We start from the raw sequence: 24,944 nt of genomic DNA, 5'->3' as shown, positions 1-24,944 counted from the left end.
TTTGGAAGTCGAAATCAAAAGAATATTTTCAGAAGTTGAAACTGTCAGAAGGTTTGCGACACAACTTATTTGAAATTACGCGGAAAGCAGTGTTGCTCTTTTCTGTTAAGGACTCTTCTAATGGAACATGATAATGCTCATGATTGCCTTGCATAACCAAATCTCTTTAGTAGTTTCTTTCTGGTTGTTAGATGAAATTTTCTAATGGATTTGAGAAATTTCCTACTAGGATTTCGACTAAAATTTCTACTAGATTTGTTTGAATTCAGATTTTCAGCTACATTGTCTAAATATCATAACATAAAGTGGTTCAATACTTTTGATTAAAGAGGAAATCAAGATTTTTTATGATCTTAAGGACTACTCTTGGCAGCGAAGCTACTTCTTTACTGAAATTAATAGTCCTTGGTGAAGATAATGGAACATCTAAACAAACTCTATGAAATGTAATCCTATGGATTATCACCCAGGCGAACATGGTGAGTCTCAAAGGATTCACATAGCTACATCAAAGTCCATGGGATTTTCATCCCAAACAGTTCCCAGCTATCCAAACAAGGTCTAAATGCTGAAAGGATGGGACTTTCTCTATTGAACATTTCTGGGTAATTTAACAAGATTTTATGCGAATTAGAGAAAATTTATAACTATTGCAGAAATTACAAATAAACTACTGGTGATGGATGCCTTTCTAGACATTACTTATCAATATGGATTGTAAAAATTTGATTGGTCAATCACTTGTTGAAGGCACCTATGGGGAGATAATCTCCTATCTTAGTTCCTTTTGCATGTTTTGATTTTATAGTCATGAAGATTATGCGAAGTCATAAAGCCTCATTTTGGACCAAAGTTATTCTAGATATTTGGAAGATCAACATCCTTGTGACACAAAGTTCTTGAAGTGTTTTCCTTGCGCTTGATCTGTTGAAGAATCGGTTAGGGTTATCTTCATCTCCATTTTATTATCACTAATTTTGTATGTGTTCATGCTACTTTGTCCTCTGTATCAATTGTCTGTCATTTCTTTTTCATCCTGTGCATGCACATGTTTACTTTCTTTCTTGGTATTTGTTTTCTTTCTATATGTATGATACCAAACCTCTTTCATTTTGTCTTCTTGACTCAATAATCTGATGATAGAGAGACCAACCAGACTTCACGCCAAGTAATGATCAAGAGTTCAGCACATTTTCTAGTTAGAGGAAATAGGCTTTGGTATTTACAATATATTTTAGTCTGTACTGATGTAATTGTCTCCTCAATAAATTGCTTCTGTTTAATCTTAGTCATTATCCACATGCTTATTTCAATATGTAAGATTTTTTGGTAACATTTTCAGGTTAAGCAGGAACAAGTCGAAAGCCTGTTGATCAAAATCACATCCTTTTATTTGTGGGCATCATAGTTTGTGTGGCTAAGCAGTGGATTTCCTGAACATCTTGCCAGTAAATTCATTTTCTTCTTAAAATTTTGCTGTACTACATTCTGGAATTAATATGATTAGAAATCAATATCAAACTAACAGTTGAATTAACATCTACCTCTCGTTACCAACAGTGTACTAAAACATGGGTGTGGCAGTTAAATCTTATATTTGCATGTGCTTAGTGTCGAAGATCCCAAACGATATCCATTTTCGGATAAAAGCTTTCATTTTGCAAGCTTACTCGCCTCTTTGCCTGGCTATTTGCTCTAAAGGTGAACGGCCTTAGGGCCGATTAAGTAAAGCTTGTATCACTAATATATAACAAAGAATATACTACAATTATAACTACTCCCATTCCTACCTTTGACCTAATTAAGTCAAGCTTGCAGAAGTTTGATTGAAATACAATGGAAGTAAATTGCATAGAAATAAAGTACATTTCGAGCTAAATAAAGTACTTCACAGAGCATCATAAACCCACGCACAAGCTTTGTGGTTTGCTGTTGGAGAGGTCATTTCTTCTTCTTCATCTCTTTTGTAGTTCTTTGGGTAGTTTCTCAGTTTCTTGTCTTGTATCTCATTTCTTTAAAATATAATTACAACATGATGTTTATTCATAATTATTTCTGGGTGTAAACACTGGAAATTCAATCTCTTCTAATAGAAGGTTACATGCATACTACACTTTACACATAAGTTATTCTAGTTGCTTACATTTGCCTCTAGTCTTCAGCTTCACCAATTTTACAGCTTCACCAACTTTTATTCCTACGAATCTAATGCTCAACCTACTTGTTCTCAGTTTTATCAAGCTCATTCGCTTCTTTCCTCTCCGAGATAGAACATCGATGGTTTCTCAGGTTCAGTGATCTCCACCGACCCCTCCAGCATTTTCGCAACCTTCCCCATTGATGGCCTTATCTCTGCTCGATCCTGCAAGCACCACATTGCTGTCTTCACCACCCTGTCAACCATCGGCAAGTGATCTTTATCGTCGTAGCTCGCCAAAATCACAGGATCAAGCAGGTCCTCTACTCTCCTCTCCACATACACCTTCTCAAATGCCCATCGCGGAAAATACCAGTCCTCACTCTCCCTCGATGCCCTCTGAAACCTACTGCTTCTTGTGCCCGTCACAATCTCCAGCAGCACAACTCCAAAACTATAAACATCAGCCTTGGCAGTGATTGGCTCTCTATGTATCACCCACTCTGGTGCTAGATATCCACGCGTTCCTCTAATCCTCGACATAGTTACAATATCATTCTTATTCGTTAGTTTCGATAACCCAAAGTCTGATACTTTAGGGCAGAAATCATCCTCCAAAAGTATGTTTTCAGGCTTGATATCGCAATGCAGTACCCATTCAAGACATTCCTCATGAAGGTACGCAATTGCTCGAGCTACTCCAAGTGCTATCCTGTACCTTATATTCCAATCCAAGGTTGGGGTTTGGCTTTGCTGAACTTTATTTCCTGTGATTTCTTGTTGGAAGAGGAATTTGTCTAGGGAGCCATTGGGGATGAATTCGTACACAAGCATCCTTTGCTCCTTCTCTGCACAGAATCCCCACATCCGAACGAGGTTGAGATGATGCATTCTGGCGATGATGGTTACCTCTCCCCAAAATTGAGCCTCGCCGCCTCCTGCACCGTTCTTTAACTTCTTGACTGCAACAATTCTTCCATCTGAAAGTTCGCCCTTATATACAACACCAAATCCTCCTCGTCCGACAACATTTGAGAAATCACCAGTAGCAGCTTTCAGCTCAGCATAGGAGAACCTCTTCGGGCCTCCGGCCGGCAAAAACTCAAGACCAAATGTTCGAGCCATGTCGCGATACTTTGAATACTTTCGAAGAAAAGCCCAAAAGGAGAGAATTCCAGCGAGAAGCTCGAGGGTGAAGAGCGTTACAATTATCGCCAGGTTTCTTGCAGTGGTCTTTGATTCTTTGCGTGGAGTTGGGAGACTGATTTTTATCGGGCACGTGGTATCGATCATGGAAGTCATTCCGGTGAAATTATTGGCATCTGATTCGGAGCTTGCTACTCTGATGTATGTAGACGTCTCTCTAACAGGTGACCAGTATCCAGAAGTGAGTCTGTCGAATTGATTGTAGCATGTCCGCTGACCGTTAAACTGGTAACTAAACGCAACACAGCTCGAATTTGCTATACAACTCGCTTGGCACTCAGCGAAATTGACTGATGTTGGCCCAATTTCGCCGTCCCCTCCACTGAAAGACACATAATCAAGCCTCAGGAACCTACTAGTCGGTAGGTACGAGGTTTTCAGCTTACATCCACTGTCTCCGGCATCTTTCCTGTACCCCGGTGGGCAAACGCAGGCGGTCCCCGTTCCGTTAGGCTCGCAGATCGCATTCACACCGCAAGTTCCCTGAATCGTACAGAGCTCTAGAACGGCTTAACGGCTTGCCACACCACCCCCCATCTGCCCGTACTGTTGTTCAGGCTGTAGACCCTGAGGTTGCCATCAGAGTCGAGAGTCAGTCGACGGAGAGCGAACTGGTTAACGTCGGCCACGAGCAGGTTGCTCCCATCAGCAGTCAGGTTTCCATCGGAGGTGAGATTCCTCAACGGGGAATTTTCCCAGTAGCTCCCCGTTCCGTTGAATGTCAGGGTAGTAGCGTTGATGAACCGGTACTTGCCTGAGACCAACGTGGTGCCGTCGGAAGGAATGCGTTGGTTCGTGAGGATCGTATCAGTTGGGTGTTCGAAACTGTTCCATTTGCCGAACGCGAGGTTCCCCTCGTCGGTGAGGGAGAGGGAGGTCGTGTTCGGGTCTCCGGAGGCTTCTGGAGGGAAGAGGTTGTTTCCGGAGGGGTCGAGGAGGGTGAGGGAGCCGTTGGGGGAGATGGAGAGGGCGGCGTCGGCAGGGGGAGTGGGGCCCCCGCGGAGACCAGACGATGGTTTTATCTGCCGAGGCTCGGACCCACACGGAGAACACGTAGGAGGGAGGAGGAGGGAGGAGGAGGAGAGGGGGATCGCCGGAAACCGGCGCTCAAAGGTGGTGGTTCTCGGGGAGAGGAGGGTGAGGGTTTCTGGAGGGCAGGCCACCGGGGAGTTGGAGAGGGAGGAGGAGGCTGAGGCTGGAGGCCGGCCGGTCGGCCGAAGAAAGAAAGGAGGGAGAAGAGAGATATGAGAAGAGAGATGGATGAAGAAGAAGAGGAGGAGAATGCCAATGGTAGGTGATATAGAAACTGCACTATTGAAGAAAGGACGGGGGAGATATAGGTGAGAGATTAGAGAAGAAAAGTCTCAGAGAAGTGGGTTATTAATTTATTAATTTGATGGGAAATTAAAATAAATAGACCATTATATTATTGAAAAATAATAAAAGCAGAAAATAAGAACCAATATTAATAATAAATATAAGAGCAAAATAAGACACAAATAATTTATATAAAAACGAAAGGAGAGTCGCATATATTGAAAACAAGGCACTCAGAAAACATACGGGACTAGTACCGTATGTTTAGAGCCAACTAATCACAGATTAGTGACTCAGAAAACATACGGGACTAGTAGTCCCGTATGTTTTCTGAGTAGAAAATTTCACTAATCCGTGATTAAAACATACAGGACTACTAGTCCCGTATGTTTTCTGAGCTGTTTTGCAAAATAGACTTTTTTTTGGCCTGTTGGTCAAAAAGAGGTCTATTTTGCTAATTATTTAGCAAAACGATCTATTTTGCTAAATAATTAGTAAAAACGGTCTATTTTACAATTTTTCCCTTTTTTTTCAAGGGGTGTTGTGATATTTTTAAGGTTGGCAGCCGGTTTTAGCTTCACTTGTGGCGGGCGATGAAAGCTTGACCGTTGACGTGGGTGTGTGCGGACACCACAGGTATGCTTCCTTCCCGCTTGGAGGACCTCAGCATAGCGTCTGACTCGTGATGGAAAGTTCAACGTCAGCTCCAAGCGTCCGCCATTTCTCTATTTTGAAGCCGCGTCAATGTCCAACCGAACTGCATATTTTACAGTCAGCTACATATTCGGTTCCTGAGGCTGCAAATTTGGAGATTTCTCTCCAAATTTGTAGCCAACTCTATACTACTATTCCCAAAAAAAAATACCAAAGTTAACCCTCAAACCCTTTAACAACATTTCATTATTCCAATTGTATCCCGTTATTATTTTTTATAGTTACTTAAAATCTGTATATATATATTAATATATTAAATATTTTTTAATGAAAATAATATCATTGGAAATGTCTCGTCGATACCTTCAAAATGAGACTAATATCGAAATATAAAATTACAAAACAAATAATTAGAAATGATAATACATTGGAGCTTAAACTGAAATAAAACACATTAACTTAGAAATACATCGAAACTTTAATAAAAAAAAGTTACATCACTTCATTGCCGTGTCTCTCTCACAAATGTTCAATTAATGCATTTCGAAGTGCGAAGTATGCTTCTTTGTCTTTGAATTTCTTATGTCGGGTCAGGAATTGTCGGAACCGTTCGGCATCGTTCGTCCCTATGTCTTCAACATTTGAAATTGATGGTGGAGTAGAAACGATAATATCTTCTTGCTCATCACGTTCATCCTCAATAATCATGTTGTGCATTATTATGCAAGTGGTCATGATATCATGCAAAGTTCGTTTATCCCAAAACCGTGCAGGTCCCTTGATTATAGCAAATCTTGACTGGAGAACACCAAACGCTCGCTCCACATCTTTTCGACAAGCTTCTTGCATCATTGCAAAATATTGTTTCTTTTTATCTTCGGATTTGGAAATGGTTTGAACAAGGGTTGGCCATTTCGGGTATATGCCATCGGCTAAATAATAACCGACATCATAATTCTTTCCTTGAATTGTATAATGAGCAGGAGGAGTAATACCTTGCGTTAGGTTGTCAAACAAATTAGATGCTTGTAATACATTAATATCGTTATTAGAACCTGGCAAGCCAAAGAATGCATGCCATATCCATAGGTCATACGATGCTACTGCCTCAAGAATAATGGTTGGGCCTCCGTGACGTCCTGAGTATTGTCCCGCCCATGCTGTTGGACAGTTTTTCCATTCCCAATGCATACAGTCTAGACTTCCCAACATTCCTGGGAAACCTCGCTCTTCGCCTTTTTGTAACAGTCTTGCAACATCGTCGGTATTGGGGGATCTAAGATATTCATCTCCATACACTTCTACAATTGCTCTACAAAATCTCTTCAAACATTCAATTACAGTTGACTCACCAATCCTTACATATTCGTCGGTACTATCTGGTGGTGCACCATATGCCAACATGCGAAATGCTGCTGTTACTTTTTGTAAAGTAGATAGTCCAAGCCGACCGACACCATCCACCTTCTGTACGAAATAGTTATCGTGTTCTCGTACAGCGTCGACGATACGAAGGAAAAGACTCCTTTGCATTCGGAATCTTCTACGGAATAAATTTGCACCGTATGTGGGATTATTAGAAAAATAGTCATTGTAGAATCGAGAATTACCTTCTTCCCTCCCACGGTTGATTACCAAATGACCAGGAACTGAGCCGATACGTTTTGGCTTCTCTTCCTCTTTAGAGAAATAAGCCATTATTTTATTGTTAGCGACATATAGACGAGCTAAGATTTCATCCTCCTCCTCCCATTGTTTCATATCCTCCTCCCATTGTTCAACGTAATGAGAAAATGTTTCGTCATCAGAAGAAGAAGAAGAAGAAGATGGTAGGTGTGATGGTCCAGCTCCATAGTTCATTGTTGAAGAGGGGATTTGGATAAATGAATTATAGATTGGTGATGAGTTGTTAATAGGTGTATGTTGTGTTATTATATAATGTTTCTACCCACATTGGATTCTCCCACCCGCATCGGTTTCTACCCACATTGGATTCTCCCACCCGCATCGGTTTTTACCCACATTGGATTCTCCCACCCGCATCGGTTTCTACCTACATTGGATTCTCCCACCAGCATCGGTTTCTACCCACATTGGATTCTCCCACCGCATCGGTTTCTACCCATATTGGATTCTCCCACGCGCATCGGTTTCTACCCACATTGGATTCTCCCACGCGCATCGGTTTCTACCCACATTGGATTCTCCTACCCGTATTGTTTTCTACCCACATTGGATTCTTCCACCCGCATTGGTTTTCTACCCACATTGGATTTTTTCCCGTATTGTTTTCTACCCATATTGGATTCTCCTACCCACATCGTTTTCTACCCACATTCCTTTCTCCCACTAGCATTGAATTCTCCATAATCTCCTACCCACATCGTTTTCTACCCACATTCCTTTCTCCCACTAGCATTGAATTCTCCATAATTTTTTTACTATAAATACTAGCACAACCCTCATTCCTTCATCACAACTCTTCTCATTCCTCCTCCATAGTTCTTCTCAACAACTCTTCGTCCTTCTCTTATGGCATCCAGTCGCGGAAAATCATTCTTACAATAAGAAGATCAAATTTTATGCGCTACATGACTTGAAATATCTCAGGATCCAGTTTTAGGTTCCAATCAAAAGAAAGACAAGCTATGAGAGCGAATTTCAGCTCTATTTCACGAAAGGATTTCCAACGTTTACACCGGACATAGGAGCCCGAAGTCTCTCTCATGCCGAATGCAATTAATTATGAAAGCCATCAGTAAATTTCGAGGATGCATTCGACAAGTCGAGCGCCTCAATCCAAGCGGTGCTTCTGAACTTGATATTGTAAGTATATGAATTACATGTTTCTTGGTTATTAAATTATTTTCCACCTTTTCTAATAATTATTTCTTTTTTTGTGGTAGAATAAACGTGCTAGGATCATATTTGCAGAAGATCCAGAAGAGAAAAGAGGGTTTCTATTTGATCATGTTTGGCCGATTTTGAAGGATGCAGAGAAGTGAGCAAATATAAGCGTCATGCCTTCTGCATCTTCCAAAATTTCAAAGTCTCGCTTGTCTCAAGGATCTGATTCAAACTCTCCTGTCATTGACTTAAATGAAGACAATCAGGCATATACCACTAATGACGACGACCATTCGCCAATGAGCATTTCAACTAGTCGACCAATTGGAAGGAAGAAAGAGAAGTTGAGAAGACGGAAAGAAATTGAAAGGAACATTGACTTTGAGGATTTTGCTAAAGGAAATCAAGAAATCTTAGAAGTTTTAAAAAAAGGTAAAGAACAACGAGAAAATGAAAGATTGACAATGAACCAGGCTATGATGTTAAAGGCTGAAAATGATAAGAAAAAGTTAGAACTTCAGCAAGAACGACAAGAGAAAGAAATTATGCTAGTTGATCTGGAAGCTATTACCGATCCAACAAAACGCGAATATTTTCGAAATAAACAACAACAGATTTTAAATAGAAATATAACTAGGGGTTCCTCATCTGATATTCCTAATCCTGAATACAGTTACGCAGGAAGTCAATACGGAATACCTGACTACAGAGGAGGTGGATACGGAGGAGTTGACTTTCCAGACTTTTAGTATTTTCATGTATTATGTTTTTCCTATTTGTCATGTAATTTTCAATTCATGTTTTTGCTTTCTATGTAATAGTTGTGGATTTAGTAATATGAAAGTCTGTTTAATTTAATCAGATTGCCTATTTTATATTAATACATTTAATATTATTATTAATAATATTATTTATATTATATAACTTTTATTTTTTTATTTTTTAAATATTCAAAATGAGAGTAATATTAAATAATATTAATTGAAATATAAAATTCCAAGAACCAAGTAATTAAAAATAAAAATATATTATAATTTAAAGACAATTATCTATTTCTTATTATCAATTCATTAAAGAAAATTAATTTTATTTAAATATATGATTACATTATATATTTTTAAAATAAGTAAAAGAATTAAAAAATTGAGAGAAATTGAAATGAAGTTGGAAATAGAGGAGTGTGGTTGGAGTTACATAACTCTATTTTAGCATATTCTAAGTAATATGCCAAAGTTTGGGCTCCAAAATAGAGCCTCACATTGGAGAAGAATCTAAAAGATTTTATTACTTGAAGAGCGATTTGATTACCGGTATGATTTGGACCATCAAAAAGAGTCAATAGGAGGAGGTACATATATATATCTGCAAGCATAGCGAACTAAGTTATGAGCGCTGGGGTTGAGATACGGTTCCATGCAGATGAGAACCAGATTCCATAATGATGTCAGTCCAACCATAAGAGAGGGCCAAATGAAGGCCAAAAAGAAGGGCATTGGCTTCAAAACAACATGTTTTTACTGTTACCTTTGACACGGAACATGTTGATTTTTGAGGAATGGCGTTTAAGACATTGAGACCTCACTTCTACCGTATATGTCTGTTTTTAGCTGGCAGTGGCTGGACATATCTACATCACATAGGTGCATATTTATTGGTTTGCGTTGTTAATTTCGTTTTGGACAAATTTTTAAAATCAACTGTTTTTTAAAATTAATAGGAAAAATCGACCGTGTCAAAAAATTAATAGGCAAAATCGATCTAAACGGGACTACTAGTCCCGTGCAGTCCCTATCTCCCTCCTCACCACCTGCCCCATCTCTCTCTCCCCTCACTCACCTGCCCCTCTCTCCTCACTCACCTCCTTCCTTCTTCACCTCTACCCCCAAAACCTCCGACATCACCAACTCCACCAAAACCTCCGACAACCACGTCGGCGTCGACATCAACATCAACAACCTCACCTCCAACAAGTCCGCTGTTGCCGCCTACTTCGACGACGCCGGCTCCAAGATTGACCTCAACCTCAAATCCGGCGTCAAGATCCAAGCTTGGATCGACTACGACGGCGCCACCAAGATCCTCAACGTCACCCTCACCCCCTTCTCCAACAAATCCAGGACCCCCATCATCTCCTTCCCCATCGACCTAACCTCAGTCCTCCAGAACTGGATGTTCGTAGGGTTCTCAGCCTCCACCGGTCTGCTGGAGATCTCCCATTACGTGATGGGCTGGAGCTTCAAAATGAACGGAACCGCCCCGCCTCTCGACCTCTCGTTCCTCCCCTTCCCTCCCTCGCCCCAAGAAGACGCCGACGTGGTTGTCGGAGGTGTAGGTGTCTCAGGTGTCGGGACAGGCGTTGATAAGGGACTTGGCACTAGTGGCACTGTAGGTACTGTTTCTGCAATTTGCTTCCCCTTCCTACTATAGGTAAGTAGCTCCCCCTGAGCCGTGGGCCTAACACCTCTTGTCTCCTTATCCTCTTCTTCTTTATTCTCCTGCTCCTCCTCAACCAATTCTCCTTCCCAAGGAATCGTTAGAGAAATCGATTTCTCCATATTATTCTCTACATTATTCATCTGCCTCTCACCATTCTCCCCTTCTCGCCTCATACTTCCAGTATTGGGCGAGTCACCAACGGATGAGGGTACCTTCTGTGTGTAATATGACTCAAATTCACGAAAGTACACATCCATGCTCACGAACAGCCTTTTCTCCACCGGGCTCCAGCAAACATATCCCTTTTGAGTAGCAGAATATCCCACAAAAATGCACTTCACCGCTCTAGGGGCAAGCTTCCCGACTGATGGTCTGTTATCCTTCACAAAGCACACACAACCAAATACTTTCAGTGGAAGAATCCCACCATTATCTCCTTTCAACGTCTCACACGGAGACTTCCAATCCAGTACTCTCGAGGGCATTCTGTTGATCAGCGCCACTGCAGTCAATACTGCTTGCCCCCATAATGTTTCTGGGACATTCATGGAGATCATCATACTTCTAGCAACCTCTAAAAGATGTCTGTTCTTCCTTTCCGCTACCCCATTCTGAGCTGGTGTGTATGGACATGTAGTCTGGTGTTGTATTCCCTGAGATGATAAGTATTCTTCAAACACCATGTTGATGTACTCTGTCCCATTATCAGATCTCAATACCTTCACCACTGCTCCATATTGAGTCTGAACATACCTATGAAAGTTTTGAAAGCAGACAAACACTTCACTCTTATTCTTCATCAGGTATAACCAAGTAACGCGAGAGAAACAATCAATGAAGGTAACAAAATACTTGTATCCATTCATAGAACTTGTGGAACATGGCCCCCACACATCTGAATGTATCATATCAAATGCATGAGAACTCCTATGATCAGAACTAACATAAGAGCTTCTAGTAAGCTTTCCCAACTCACATGCATCACACACAAGTTTCTGTTTATTTGCTTTCTCAAATAAAGAAGGATACAATCTACCTAAAACACTAAAGGATGAGTGTCCCAAACGCTGGTGATGGAGCATTAACTCATTTTCAGCACTCATTTTAGATCCTACTCCTGCTTCCTCTATGACTGACACCAATGCTGAATCCAGCCCTTCACGATCCAGATACCACAGTCCACTACGCCATGTGCCAGTCCCAAGTCTCCGCCCTGTCCCCTTCTCCTGGAAAATTACCTTGGGAATATCAAAAGAAACAATGCATTTTAGTTGAAGGATGATAGAACTAATGGACAAAAGATTGACTGGAAAAGAAGGAGCATGCAAAACATTGGACAAAGTTACAGAACCAGTACAATCGACTGTACCCTTACCAACCACCGGCTGAAATGTACCATCAGCTGTTTGAATACTATCAGGCGATGCTAAGTGAGTATATGATGAGAACTCACTAGCATTACCTGTCACATGGCGAGATGCACCGGAGTCGACTATCCACTCTGATGATCTGTCGGGAGACATAGAAGCAAGAGCATGTATGTCATCAGTACCTTTGTTCGGATGAGCATAGGTAGCAGTGTTGCCTCTGACGAAGAACGAAGTAGATGCCTCCGCAGTCCCATTCCTCAAATCTCCATCCCCTGCTACTTGCTGTTTTTTCCTGAGTATCGTGAGGAGAGCACGATCCTCCTCTGTAAAGACCACCTCAGCTTCTTCTTCTTCTGCTACCGTCAGATTCGCCCGATTTTCTGCTCCTCTTCCACCTCGTCGACCCCCACGGCCACGACCACGACCTCCGAACTGTCCACGTCCACCCGAATCTCCATCCTTGGATGGCTTGGTGCAAGCATGCCGTAGATGACCCACCGCACCGCAGTTATAGCACTGTCGGGTCTCTCCCCTAGATCCAGTGCTGCTAGAGGCTGCCAGTGCTGACTTCACCACAGGAAGTCCACCTGTCCCCGCTGAAGGCTCTGATACCAAGTTGAAATATATGAGAAAACCCTAAATCTTATTATGAGATCTCTTGGGCTTATATAGGCCCTACAAAATACAACTTACAAATAAGTCCCTACATATTACTCATATGTCAACAGTTTCCCATTTCGTTATGCATCAGAGTAGTGGCGTTGATGAACTGATATTTTCCTGTAGTCAACGTGGTACCGTTAGAAGCAGGGTTGTTATCGGAGCGGATACGGTTCGGATATAACACTTACCATATCCATATCCGTTTTTTATAAACGGATACGGATACAGATCATCTCCTGTAAGAAAAAACCTTAACTATATCCTCACTTATCGGTAACGGATACAGTTCGGATATTTAAGAATCGGATCGGATATGATCACGGATATAAACGAATATTCGACAAATGGATATGAATCAGATATGGATTAGTACACCTATGCATAAATTACAACCAAATATGTAAATATATGTGGTTGTAAATGATATTTTACACGTGGATAGACTTTCTCTTGTTTTCAGAGCTAGGCATTTACCTCCATCCTCCGTTTTCTTTTAATGTTTTTTTGTGTTGGATGCTTGTACATTAAATCGTGTTTTAGCCCTCCTATTGCATGTTGAGGATTCGAGCAGTCAAATATGAAAAATAGAACAATAAAATTATCTGTTAATTTTAGCTGTGTCCTGGTACACAAGTAACACAACCAATCAACATTTCACCTTGAACCCACATGATGTAGATGATGCTGTGTCCCAGCCTGGAAATTCGAAAGAACTGAAATACAACAGATGGCAACAAGGAAAATAACTTTAACTTAACGTTTTGCAAGTAGGTACTCTAAGAACAGGGAAAATAACTTTCTGAGAATAGTTTCTGAGAATAGATTGCAAACAGAAGACTTATCTACGAACAAGCAGCAGACACACACAACAACCAAGTCCGAAGACAGTTACAGAAATGTAATATAAAACTTTCTGAAATCTACTCAAATTCCCAAAATTTCATTAGACGCTTGAATCGAAGGATTCGACATGATTTTTATTCAAATAAATTAAAAAAACTTGATAAAAAAATCTTATACACATGATATAACATATTGATAATGAAATTAAAAGTAAAGTTTCGATTCGACCTTATGAAGAAGACGGCGGATCCGACGACGAGATCTGACAGAGTGCGGAGAAATGAGGCGGGCGAAGACGATGTGAAGACGACGGGATCTGACAACGACAGACTAGCCCGCGGACTGGACGAGACGAGGCCGAGACAGGATCTGACGGTGGACTGGACGAGACGAGGCCGAGACATGATCTGATGATGGCAGGACGTGGGCGTAGGGGTGAGCACGGTTTGGTTCGGGTCGGTTTTTACCAAAATTTGAACAACCGAACCGAACCACCTACAATTCAAAACCGAACCGAACCGTTGCAAATCGGTTCGGTGTGGTTCGGTTCGGTTTGTTCGGTTCTAACTTCATCAAGTATAACAATTATTGCAGCAATCGACAACATTTAATACATCAATCATCACTGCTACTCCAATGTACAAAAACTTTTTTTAGATCAACTTATACGATCTCAAATCAGAAATGTCTCAGAAGTTCTGATTTCAAGCAATTGAGTAAATTATGATTTACCCTTATGCATGAACAAGGTCAATCACTTGCGCTAATTTGAATGAGAATATTTTTCTAAAACAAGATTTCTTCCCTTATCATATATTATACAAATTCTCTGATCCGCGAAAATAAATATGAAATTAGGCCACAAACTTCCCAATTTTAAAAACTCATCGATTTTCCAATCTTTCAAAAAGCAAAAAAATAAAAAAACTGGCACCATTCCATCAGGCAACAACATTAATGATTCCTAAATCCGATCAACTTAGAGGAGGTCAAATCAGAAAAGGTAATTTCAGAAACCCTGATTTCAACTGATTAAGTGGTGAAAACTTACTCAAACGACTTAAGATGCATAAGGAATTTCTTACACTCCTGCTTCGTGCCCAAAGATCCTAGGAAACGCCAGAGTTTGGCCCAGTAATAATCCAAATATACAGAAATGAGAAACAAAGATGGGTTGACGGATCACAGCGGTGACAGAGACGAAGACGGAGCGCGTCGACGGAGGGCGGTAGGGCTGGACTTTGGAGCGGCTGTGGCGGCTGGATCTGAGGTTGGAGAAGATTTGGAGAACGGACTTTGAGAGCTAGGTTAGATTTTAGGATTTTATCCTGAGGGAACACGGGTCGGGTTACGTTAAAATGGGCATGGGTAATGGCGGGGGGGGGGGGGGGTGGGGGTTGAAAATTTTTCAACCCGACCCGAACCGACTAAGAGTTAAAACCGAACAGAACCGTTGATTTTCGATCGGTTCGGTCGGTTTTTTCGGTTTGGACGGAACCATACTCACCCCTACGTGGGCGAACGACGAAGACGACACTGGCGATGGGCGAAGATTGACGCCTAGCGAGACGACTGAAGATGACACCGGCGGCCGGTCGGGATTATCTTGGGTCGGGACTGTCGGGATCTGACGAAATTGAGTGGAGGCTGGAAATTGACTGGAGGTGGAATGGGATATCCCGAGGCTAGGGTTTTTAGTTATAGTTGGGTTTTGGGTTAGCGGTTACGGGTTTGTAACTTTGGATACGACCCGAATCGTTATTACATTACGGATATCCATATCTACAACCGTTATATCCATATCCGAAAAAAAAAACAAAATCGGATCCCTATCCAAAACCGTATCCGCCCGATTTTAAAATTAGCTTACCATATCCGCATCCGTTCGGATACGGATGCGGATCAATTCGGATATATCTGAACCGTTTAGAACCCCTAGTTAGAAGGAAAGTGTTGGTTTAGGATTGTATTCGATGGATGATTGGAAACTGTTCCATTTGCCAAACACAAGATTTCCCTCATCGGCGAGGAAGAGGGTCGTGGTGTTCAGATCTCCGAAAGCTTCTAGAGGGAAGAGGTTTTATCCGATGGCGTAGAGGAGGGTGAGAGAGCCATTAAGAGAGATGGAGGGAGGGTGGAGGAGGATATGGGGCCCGCGATGGACCATAATATGGTTTTATTGTTGGAAACACGATAAACAATAAGGAGGAATATGCATATCGTAACATTTAATCGAAATTAATTAAAATCAGAAGAATACCTAAATTTCGTGCCGATTCTCTACAATGTCATCTCCAAGATCTACCTGAAAAGAGCTTCCTCAAGAGAAAAAAAATCTCCAACTGAAGTCCACCTGTCACTGAAAAGGAACAATACTGAGAGGTTCTCTATTTTTATATTTTTTATTTTTTTAATCTTATATTCATGAGATTTTCTATATTTTAATAGGGCTACATATGAACCCTATTTATAGGATCAGACTAGCCTTATGGATAACAAATTCTAAAAGATTTAGAATTATATTAAAAAACTCAATCCATGACAGTTAAGAATAGAACAGAACTATATTACATTTATACCTCTTATAATGACATTAGTGAGACCGATTTGGTCTCATATTAAAAACCAATTATTAATTAAATTAATAATTTTAATTTAACTATCAAAGCCCTACCTAACCAACTATTCATAAAAGCTTTTCCATAATATGGAATTAAATATTTATGAATAATATTATCTTACATTCAATCCCCTCCAATATCAATTTATTTTAGGTAACTTTATTAAGCAGTACAATTTACCTAATTGCTCATGTCTAAATTGTAATCCCATTAACATAAAAAAAAAAACATGTTGAAATATTGAAAATATTTTATTTTTAAGAAAATAAACTTTGAAAAATACTTTTTTAAATCACCCACCGGTGAGATTTTAATAACTTTATGGGATATGCATAATAAATTAGCTCTCATAATGAGCATACTAAATCCTATCTGGATATCCACTGTTTCTCTCAATGACATCTAGCAACTCAATATTTCAGATTATATCGCACTTGCTAAACAAGCTTAACCACCACATCAAGACGTACTAAATTATCAAATCGAAAATGACGATATTTTTCATCAAGTCAAAGGGACCTTGTAATAATCCGATTTCTCCATCTCCTAGGTGATTTTTCCTAGAGAATTTAAATACGGTATAGAGCTACAAACATCACAATATGTGCTTATGACATATACCCGAGGAATGCATTCTCCATCTGGTTGAGTCCTACTACCACATCTCACATATTGAAATCATGCATAATAACCAGTTATAACTAAGTAATGCTTTGCTAGCTAAATGTTAGACAAAAATTTAAGAAATTTTTAAGTTAGATCATATCTCCAAGTAAATGACCATCACGATGCAGGATCTAACAAAACATATTCTAAGGATACTAAAACAATTATAGAAATAATACCAAATTATATGTACAATAATTAAATATATTAACATTTTAAGAATATTACATAATTTGCATTAGATGTTTTAAGGTAGTTGGGCGTGGGCCGAGTCGACCCGCGGGTTGACCCGGCCCCCAGTCCATGATATACCCGAGTCACAGGTCGGGTCGGGTCCAAGGTAAGAGAAGTAGGCCCGGCCCACGCCTGACCTAGCCCACACCCACCACGGACTGGCCAGACCCAACCCGTTCTGGCCCATGATATATTTTCTCGGAAGACTAGTTGTTCTTTTAGCTCTTTGGGTCTACGATTAGCAGAAAATAAAGCTAAAATGACATAGGTCTTTGGCTTGCGGGCCTTTTGACCCATTGAAAAACAAAGCAGCGATCTTTAAGTTCATTGCTGTCTATTTGGAAGAATCAAAAAGTTTAATACAAGTTTAAAAATTATTTAATACAAGTTTAAATTATTAAAAAATAAATTGGAAATAATTTTATAATTATAAATACAAGTTTAATATAATTAAAAAGGCAAAAAAATTTGGACGAAAAACTCATGGGCCAGCCAACGAGCCGTGGGCTGGGTCAGACCCGGTCCACACCTATGGAGGTTGTGCGCCGGGCTGGGTCCAGTCCCAGACCCGAAATGAAAGAAGTAGGCCCGGCCCACTCTGACACGGCCTGAACTAGGTCAGGCGCGGTCCGACCTTGAACCCGACGAGCCGGGTCACATGACTGAACTGGCCTGACCCACACCCACGCCCATGCCCACCCCTAGTTTAAGGGCATATTATTACTACTCCAGCATTATCTGTGGAGGCTCTCGCGCCCACACGGAGAGGACGAACGGGATGGAAGATCATGTTGGTGAATATTGTTTTACTCGTTTTATGTTAGAATATTGATATAAGGCACCACAATTTTGAAGTTAAAAGAAAGTAAATAATATGCTTTTACTGCTACCTTTGACATTGAACACACTATTTACTCTTCTTTCTTTTAATGGAGGGTTGAGGAGAGCGACGGAGAACCTTACTTCTGTCGCATGTCTGTTTTTATGTGGCAGTAGCTCGACCATAATTTTCTCTCCCTTCCAATATTTTTCCAGTGGAGAGTGGAATGGGCTTTGGTTGACGCAACCTTTTCTCCTGTGGGCTCTAGAAAAACATGATCGAGGAAATTTTCTTCAGCGGATGCAGGAAGCAGTTGAACCCATGTGCAAATACAGGTAAATGCTATGGAAATGTTGTGCGCTGCAAATTGTATCGGATTGAGGAAATTTTTGAAATAGATCAATTTCAATATTTGTTTCTCAAGATTAACCTGGTTGACATTTAATAACTAAAATCAACCAGTTTTTAGCCGGTATATATAAATGAGTATAAATGAGTTCTTGAATTTTGATTTTTTGGAGCTCAGATAATTGTCATTTTTTAGGCTATAAACCCCAAGTTTCACCTCAATTCATTAGAGCCCATCTTCAACATGGAGTTGGCGCCAGTGAGGGGAGAGTGAGGGAGTTTGACAAAGAAGATGATGGTCTCGGCCATCATGCGAAAGGGTCTAGAGGAGGAAAGGAAATGGTCGACGGGGGAGAAAATGGCAGCGAGCTCGGAGGAGGAGATCTTGTCATCGCTGTAGGAGTCGAACTTATTGAGGATGTGCTCAAGGTCGATGGTGTCAGAGGTCGAGGAGGTGATTGAAGAGAGAATGAAGCTCTAGAAAGTTTTAAGTTGGGAATGAGTTGAGCGAGAGCAAGAAGAGGAGGAGGGGGAGACTTGAGGGAGGACGGGAGATGAAGAAAGTTGAGTTGAGAGGGGGAAGAAAGAAGTTTAGCCATGGCTATGGACTCCATTGAGAGAGAGAGAGAGAGAGAGAGAGAGAGATTGCAATTATGGGTGGTAAAGTGGGGATTATTTTGAGTTTTTTTTTTCTCTCTCTCCATAGTTGGCATAGTATTAGGGAAGATGCACATTTTGCATCGTATTTAGGACTTATAGGCAATAGAAATTATGTAAGGGGCTAGGTCACAAGAAGTTTTGTCTTTTTTAGGATATTGGCATCATGTTTTTCCCTTATTTCAACGATAAAAAAAGATCACCACGGCTAAAATTCTTTCCAATGGACCGTGAAATGGGCTTCGTTATAACGGTTCTTTTCTCTCCGCCCTTTGGAAAAAGAACAAGTCAATTTGGAGCGTGAATTTCAAAGATCGATAAAGCCCGTAGGAAGCACAGCGCTGCACGAATCGCATCGGATTAGACGTCATGCTTCCGTTTGCACGGATCCAATTTTTGATGTTTGGACCGGCGAGATGAGAGAACGGTCGCAAAAAGAAACACGACAAGACTTGGTATGTATTAGACAACGCTAGAAACACCTTTCGCAAATGTGGATCTTTTGCTAGCCATTTGTTCTTGTTATATAAAAAAAAAAGAGGCTAAAATAGCAGTTAAATTACCTCATTGTTTTACTCGCTCACTATTTATATACGCTCACTTATATTTTTGTAGCATTTATATACTCCGTTGTCTAAAAGTAGCATGATGCTATCCTCTCTAATTTAAAACTTGTTAAATTATAGAGCGTTCAAAACATTAAAACTTGTTAAATTTATCGTTAAATTGATCCAAACTCTAATTTAAAATAGAATTAAATATAAGTTTAAAATAGAATTACGATAGAATTAATAGTAAACTTAACAAATTTTCACGTTTGGTTACCGTTTTTTTATTTTTCCTAACGCCCAGATCATGCTAGAGCATGTGACACGCCGAAGCTGACTAATTTGCTTCTGAAGAAATGCAAACCCAGAAACAATATCAACACTATCAACGTATAAATTAATTAATCGATTAATCAATTAATTAATTAAAACTAAAGTGGGGGAAAAAAACACTTCCGAGCTTGTTACAACAGCAAATTATAACACCCTGGTTGGTTACAGCTTCGAAGCTAGCAATTGAATATACTCTAAAATGATATCATAACAATCCACCCAACATAAATATAGGGCGAATTGGAAAGAGGACCACCGCATAAAATAGCTTAGCTTTCAACCTAGGTTACAACCATCAACCTCCATAACAACTTCGAAGTTTTGATGCAATAGAAATGTCATTAGAGAACCAACCAGACTCAAAACGCTGTTCCGTTTTCTTATCATCCAATCTAGCCAAAAAGCCAGCAGGCTAAAATGTTTTTTTTTAACTCGACAAAGCTCTAAAGAACTACACACTATACCTGGAGCTGTGATGCTCTAATATACCTTCAGTGCTTTGCTCTGCAATACATCGTTGATTCAAACATCAGAACACTGCATTCAAATACCATCAACTCTCAAAAGTTTTTCTATTACTTATGCTGAGAGGCCAAATCACCTTAGATCACCACGAGTTCTTCAATGGCTTCTCCAGCACAGCAGATATATACATCTCCCTCATCTCCATCCCTCGATCCAACTTCCTCCCAACCTCCCATTTCACCTTCTCAAACCCCACACTCTCGATAACCTTCGCATACTCCTCCATCTGTTCTTCAACAAAAAAGAAGTGATCCAACCAGAAAATCCCTCCAGGCCTCAACACCCTATAAACATCAAACACTACAAAATGAAGCAACTTTGTCGGTATCCAGTTACTCAAAACATGCATAGAATGCACTATATCCAGCGTATTATCAAAGAACGGCAGCCTCTGTGATATACTAACATAAAGTGGCACCACCCCTCGTGCTGCAATAAAACTATTAAAAGGGCCATTGAAATTCATCGAGGTAGTCACAATCGTAATATTCCTCTCCTTCATTCGTACAGCAAAAGTGCCAGAGCCACCCCCAATGTCTAAACCTATACGAATTGTTCCATATGGCTTGAGAGAGAGAACTTCATCGATACTAAAGTCTAAAGCATTCGATGATGGAGTGATCCACCGAGTTTTTTCTCTGCCATTTAGATCGAAGCAATCTTTACAGTCATCAAAGGCTTTAGAGTGTTTTCTTTCGACAAGGCATTTGAAATTTTTGCATGAGTAGGCAGACCAATGGATTGAAGAATCAGAGGGAAGAGACCAAAGGGATTGAGGAAGAGGAGATGGTTCAGGGAAATTTTTAGGGGAAGGAGGGCGGCATCGACGACGAGGAAGAGGCTCGCAGCCTTTGAGGAGGAGTTTTTGGGCGAGGAGTTCGTCATCGGGGCAAGAAGAGTTGATGGTGTAAGAGAGGTAAGTGGAGAGTTCTTTAGGGAATTGGAGGCAAGGGAGGCCTATTGGAGGGTGGAGAGTAGAGGAGTCGATGTTGGGGTTGTAGCCAAGGGGGAGGGGTTTCGGGGATGTGAAGGCAGAGAATTCGGGAGGTAGAGAGGGAGTAGGGTTGATGTCCACGGAGTCGGTTGTCATAGTAGAAGAGAAGAAAGATGGAGAAAATGGAGAAGATGATAGGTAAAATGTAAGGAGATTAGAGAAGAATAATAGAAAGGGGAAGAAAAGGCTTTGAGAGAGGGAGCAACGTCTGGATTTGGCTGAATCCATCAAGGAAAAGAGGAAGAGAATGCAGCCTGTGAGTGTTCCTCTCAATTTGATTATATAGTGAAGGGTGGTAGGGAATTTGTAAACTTTAAAGTTAGGCTATGGAGTTTAGGCAAAGCTTGATTTATTTAAGTAGGTTTATGATCCCATCTCTGGATAAATATTGAAGTGCAAGGGATTCGCACCAGCCTAACTATATGGAGTCTTATGTTTGAAATTGGTAACAAAGCACTAAATGATAGAAACTGAGCTAAAGACAAAAACTACTGCAGGGTTGACTAGTTGATGGCTGAAAGTGAAATGATAGAAAATGATTGAAATGGCTGCATTCTAAAGAGCCATATGGTTCGGTGACGCAAGCCAGATTTAAAGTGTTAGGCATAAAACCACAGACTAATTGCTTAGGAACCTAAATATAGTGGTGCTAATTCAAAAATATAAAATATATATTGCCCGGAGTACTGGTAAAACTTGCCTTCAAAATTCCAAATTGGCACCTCCCACAGCTTGCCTCATTTGGACCTGTGTAATATGGTAAAACTTGCCTTCAAAATTCCAAATTGGCACCTCCCACAGCTTGCCTCATTTGGACCTGTGTAATATAAGGCTATCCTGTGTGCACATAAGAAATTGGCACCTCCCACAGCTTGCCTCATTTGGACCTGTGTAATATAAGGCTATCCTGTGTGCACATAAAACACTAACATCGCATGGAAAGCAAAATCGATCAAGTAAATATATGACAGAGGTTGACTGACAGATGCATGATAATAAGGAAACCAAGTTGCAAGCTTGAAAATCAACCCAAAAAAGCAAGAATTTATGAAAATATGAGAACAAGAGAGCCATTATACTGCAATGCATGAACCAAAGATGTAAAACACTTACTATCGCATAAATATATAAATATCCCTTTCTTTTGCTAGTCATTAGAATATAAATATATCACTCTGATCTTGAGATGCATCTTACAATGTAGTTGGATCTAAAAAAATTGGAGGAAAAGTTAGGTCTTTACAGAACTGTTTCTTTCCTTCGTCTTTGGTTGGCGTAACAAGCTGCCAGCCGGGAAGGATGAGGGCCAGAATTTTGCAAATGGTGACCAAAATGTAGGCTAAGATTGTCAAGTATGAATCCAGAACAACCAAAATGTAGGCTAGTGATGTAAATAAGAAACATTCATGATCAAAAGCATTTTTTTTTTCTATTTCCGAATGAATCATTGTTCAGAATTTCAATACAGTAAAATTCAACCGCAGGACTCAGTTCAACTTATTCTGTCAACTTGTCAGCCTTCTAAATTGAAAACCACATATAAATAATTGTTTCCTCAGATACCTGAAACGTTTGTGCGGTCACATTTGTGCACGAGAAACGACAGCCCTGATATTCATCATTTGCTGAAAAATCAGGTAAGATCAAACAACTCTAACTTATAACCGGTTAATACTAAAAAGCACTCCATTTGCATTTGTTATGTAGGAAATTATTGATTTGTATGCGAAAAGATATTACGCATGATGGCTACACACTGGAAGAAACTAATTTATAAATAACTTGAAAGGAACATCAAATCTGTTTTCTCTACGATCAAATATCAAGGTCATCAAAAAGGGGAAACGTTTTAAGGACTGTTCGAAGACTAAGGTCAGCTTACAGATTTTTAGACTGTCATTTTTGGGCCGGTAGTAAGCACAAAAACTTGCACGTTTAGGGGACCATATTATGGTTGACAAAACTCCACATTTTATGGTATAAAACTGAGTTATGCTTGAAACTATAAAATATCGACCAACATGGAGATGAATGAAAGTTAAGAAAACAACTGAATCAGAGGCAGTGGAACTTTTGCAATCAACATTCAAGTTGGAACTTTGGATGTTTCCTACTAGCTATTTTTTTGACATTCTGAACATACTATAGAGATACATCAATTTATTTTATTTAAAAAAACAATAAACTAAAGACAATAATTACAGAGCTACAAACTAGCAAAAAATTCTGTAAATTGTCTTATTTGCCTACTTATCTTATGAGTACTCATATAATTAATGAAAACAAATAATGGTTATGATAATATTCGCACATGACATACGAGGACCACTATAAACATTGACAGCACGCAACTACAAACTTACTAAGGCTGCAACAATCAGCATTAAAAATAACAACGTGAGAGTTGTGACCAAGAAGAGAACTAGTCATTTAATGGGGAAATTGGAGGATGGGAAGATATAGGTATCTTCATCCTCAGCAGAGGAACATACTTCAAAGCAATAACTTTGATTTTTTCCCCCTGTCAACAATAAGTTGTATATAAATGTGATTTGCAAAAGAGGAGCAACAAGATGTTCAGGGCGAGCAACATACACATCTATTCTATATGAAAGATTACTAGTAATTTAAATATTCTTATCACTTCGGTTCCAATAGTTCAAAGTTTTATTCATCCAATTTGTTCAGTAGTGACAATATGATGGTTTTTTCCACAACAAATCATAAATTAGCCAAGCAGTAGTTTTAGGGGAACGAGAATTAAATAATGACACATTCCCCTCTTTTTTTTAAAAAAAACTCCATTAGAATTTCAAGCCGTATGTATACCTTCTAGATCTCGAGGGTAGCAATACCTCTGCAATGGGTTATTTCTAATCCAAATCCTCATGTCTTCAACCTCATAGTACCAGAGTTGGGAGGGACCAATGAACAACAACTTGGATCTTCCTTTCTCTCCCTGGAAAAAATCTAAGTTTGATGGCCTCTATTGCATTCAATTTTCCTCAATCAACTCGCTCTTATTTTCCTCCTTCATTCTCAATATTTCTGAAGCTAAATGGCACTCCCCAACCTTCTCCATTGCCTCCACTATGCAATCACCACAAGCATCCTCTATCCTAACCCCATTCTCAACAATCTTTCTCCCCAACTTCACAGCCTCGACCATATGTCCTTCCTCACAAAGCCCAGCCAACAGACAAGAATAAACATCCGAATCAACAAAACTCGCCCCCTTCTCCTCCAAAACCCCAATCCAATTATACCCATCCAAAAAACACCTCCTCTTACAAATCTCCCTCATCACCGAATTACAAGCCACCCCATCGGGCCTAACTCCTCTCTCCAACATCCTCCCGAAAAGCCCTTGAGCCCCCTCCCAATCCCCAGCTCTCAACAAACAGACGACAAGCACGCTATAACACTCCCTGCTTGAAATCCCCCTCTCTTTCCCGACCATGCTCTCGACAATCCTATAAGCCTCATCAACCCTCCCTTTATCACAAAACCCTTTAAGCAAAGTCCTCAGCGTAACCCTGTTCGGCTCAACCCCATTCAGTCCCATCCTATCGAGCACCCCAAGAGCCTCCTCCAACCTCCCGCTCTCACACAAGCATCTCATCAAACAGGTATAGCTCACAACATTCGGCCCGCATCTCCCGCCCCTCTCCTCCTCCATCTGCTCCAAGATCTCAAACCCATAACCCAAATCCCCGCAGCTGCAC

The 24,944-nt window shown here is 40.3% G+C and overlaps 6 protein-coding genes across 6 annotated transcripts in view; 1 reads left to right on the top strand and 5 right to left on the bottom strand.

Moving 5' to 3' along the window:
* On the bottom strand, positions 2,017 to 5,556 carry LOC109834968 (G-type lectin S-receptor-like serine/threonine-protein kinase At1g34300). Its single transcript, XM_020402975.1, is given in 4 exon segments — positions 2,017 to 3,850; positions 3,853 to 4,343; positions 4,345 to 4,449; positions 5,526 to 5,556. Coding segments are annotated over 4 exon segments (2,235 nt in total). The 3' UTR covers positions 2,017 to 2,242.
* On the bottom strand, positions 5,834 to 7,174 carry LOC109834967 (putative nuclease HARBI1). Its single transcript, XM_020402974.1, has one exon. It carries the CDS (start codon positions 7,172 to 7,174, stop codon positions 5,834 to 5,836), a length of 1,341 nt encoding a protein of 446 aa, XP_020258563.1.
* LOC109834966 (glycine-rich protein 23-like) lies at positions 10,016 to 10,854 on the bottom strand. Its single transcript, XM_020402973.1, has 2 exons — positions 10,729 to 10,854; positions 10,016 to 10,306 (listed from the first exon to the last, which is right to left on the bottom strand). The coding sequence occupies exons 1-2, from the start codon at positions 10,852 to 10,854 to the stop codon at positions 10,016 to 10,018; spliced, it is 417 nt and encodes a 138-aa protein (XP_020258562.1).
* LOC109832225 lies at positions 17,805 to 19,251 on the top strand. Its single transcript, XM_020399653.1, has 2 exons — positions 17,805 to 18,149; positions 18,359 to 19,251. The coding sequence occupies exons 1-2, from the start codon at positions 18,089 to 18,091 to the stop codon at positions 18,622 to 18,624; spliced, it is 327 nt and encodes a 108-aa protein (XP_020255242.1). The 5' UTR covers positions 17,805 to 18,088; the 3' UTR covers positions 18,625 to 19,251.
* On the bottom strand, positions 19,809 to 21,938 carry LOC109832224 (probable methyltransferase PMT19). Its single transcript, XM_020399652.1, has 2 exons — positions 20,302 to 21,938; positions 19,809 to 20,204 (listed from the first exon to the last, which is right to left on the bottom strand). The coding sequence occupies exon 1, from the start codon at positions 21,445 to 21,447 to the stop codon at positions 20,308 to 20,310; it is 1,140 nt and encodes a 379-aa protein (XP_020255241.1). The 5' UTR covers positions 21,448 to 21,938; the 3' UTR covers positions 19,809 to 20,204; positions 20,302 to 20,307.
* The window catches only part of LOC109834965 (pentatricopeptide repeat-containing protein At5g47360), a 3,721-nt gene continuing 869 nt past the window's right edge, over positions 22,093 to 24,944 (bottom strand). Inside the window, exon 2 of the mRNA XM_020402972.1 lies at positions 22,093 to 24,938. Within this exon, the coding sequence (XP_020258561.1) occupies positions 24,215 to 24,938 (724 nt within the window). The 3' untranslated portion in view covers positions 22,093 to 24,214. The remainder of the gene's footprint in view (positions 24,939 to 24,944) is intronic.

Source organism: Asparagus officinalis, chromosome 3 (genome assembly GCF_001876935.1).
Source record: "Asparagus officinalis chromosome 3, Aspof.V1, whole genome shotgun sequence".
NCBI lineage: Eukaryota > Viridiplantae > Streptophyta > Magnoliopsida > Asparagales > Asparagaceae > Asparagus > Asparagus officinalis.
This window is presented reverse-complemented; position numbering and strand designations above follow the sequence as displayed.

Excerpts from the sequence above, each read along its gene's own strand:
- LOC109834967 (XM_020402974.1), bottom strand. The coding sequence starts at position 7,174 with ATGAACTATGGAGCTGGACCATCACACCTACCATCTTCTTCTTCTTCT.
- LOC109834966 (XM_020402973.1), bottom strand. The coding sequence starts at position 10,854 with ATGGATGTGTACTTTCGTGAATTTGAGTCATATTACACACAGAAGGTA. Across the intron at positions 10,307-10,728 it reads GTGAGAGGCAGATGAATAAT|GTCGATGGGGAAGGAGATGA; the intron begins GTAGAGAATAAT and ends GACTGAGGTTAG.
- LOC109832225 (XM_020399653.1), top strand. The coding sequence starts at position 18,089 with ATGATCGAGGAAATTTTCTTCAGCGGATGCAGGAAGCAGTTGAACCCA. Across the intron at positions 18,150-18,358 it reads GAACCCATGTGCAAATACAG|GCTATAAACCCCAAGTTTCA; the intron begins GTAAATGCTATG and ends GTCATTTTTTAG.
- LOC109832224 (XM_020399652.1), bottom strand. The coding sequence starts at position 21,447 with ATGGATTCAGCCAAATCCAGACGTTGCTCCCTCTCTCAAAGCCTTTTC.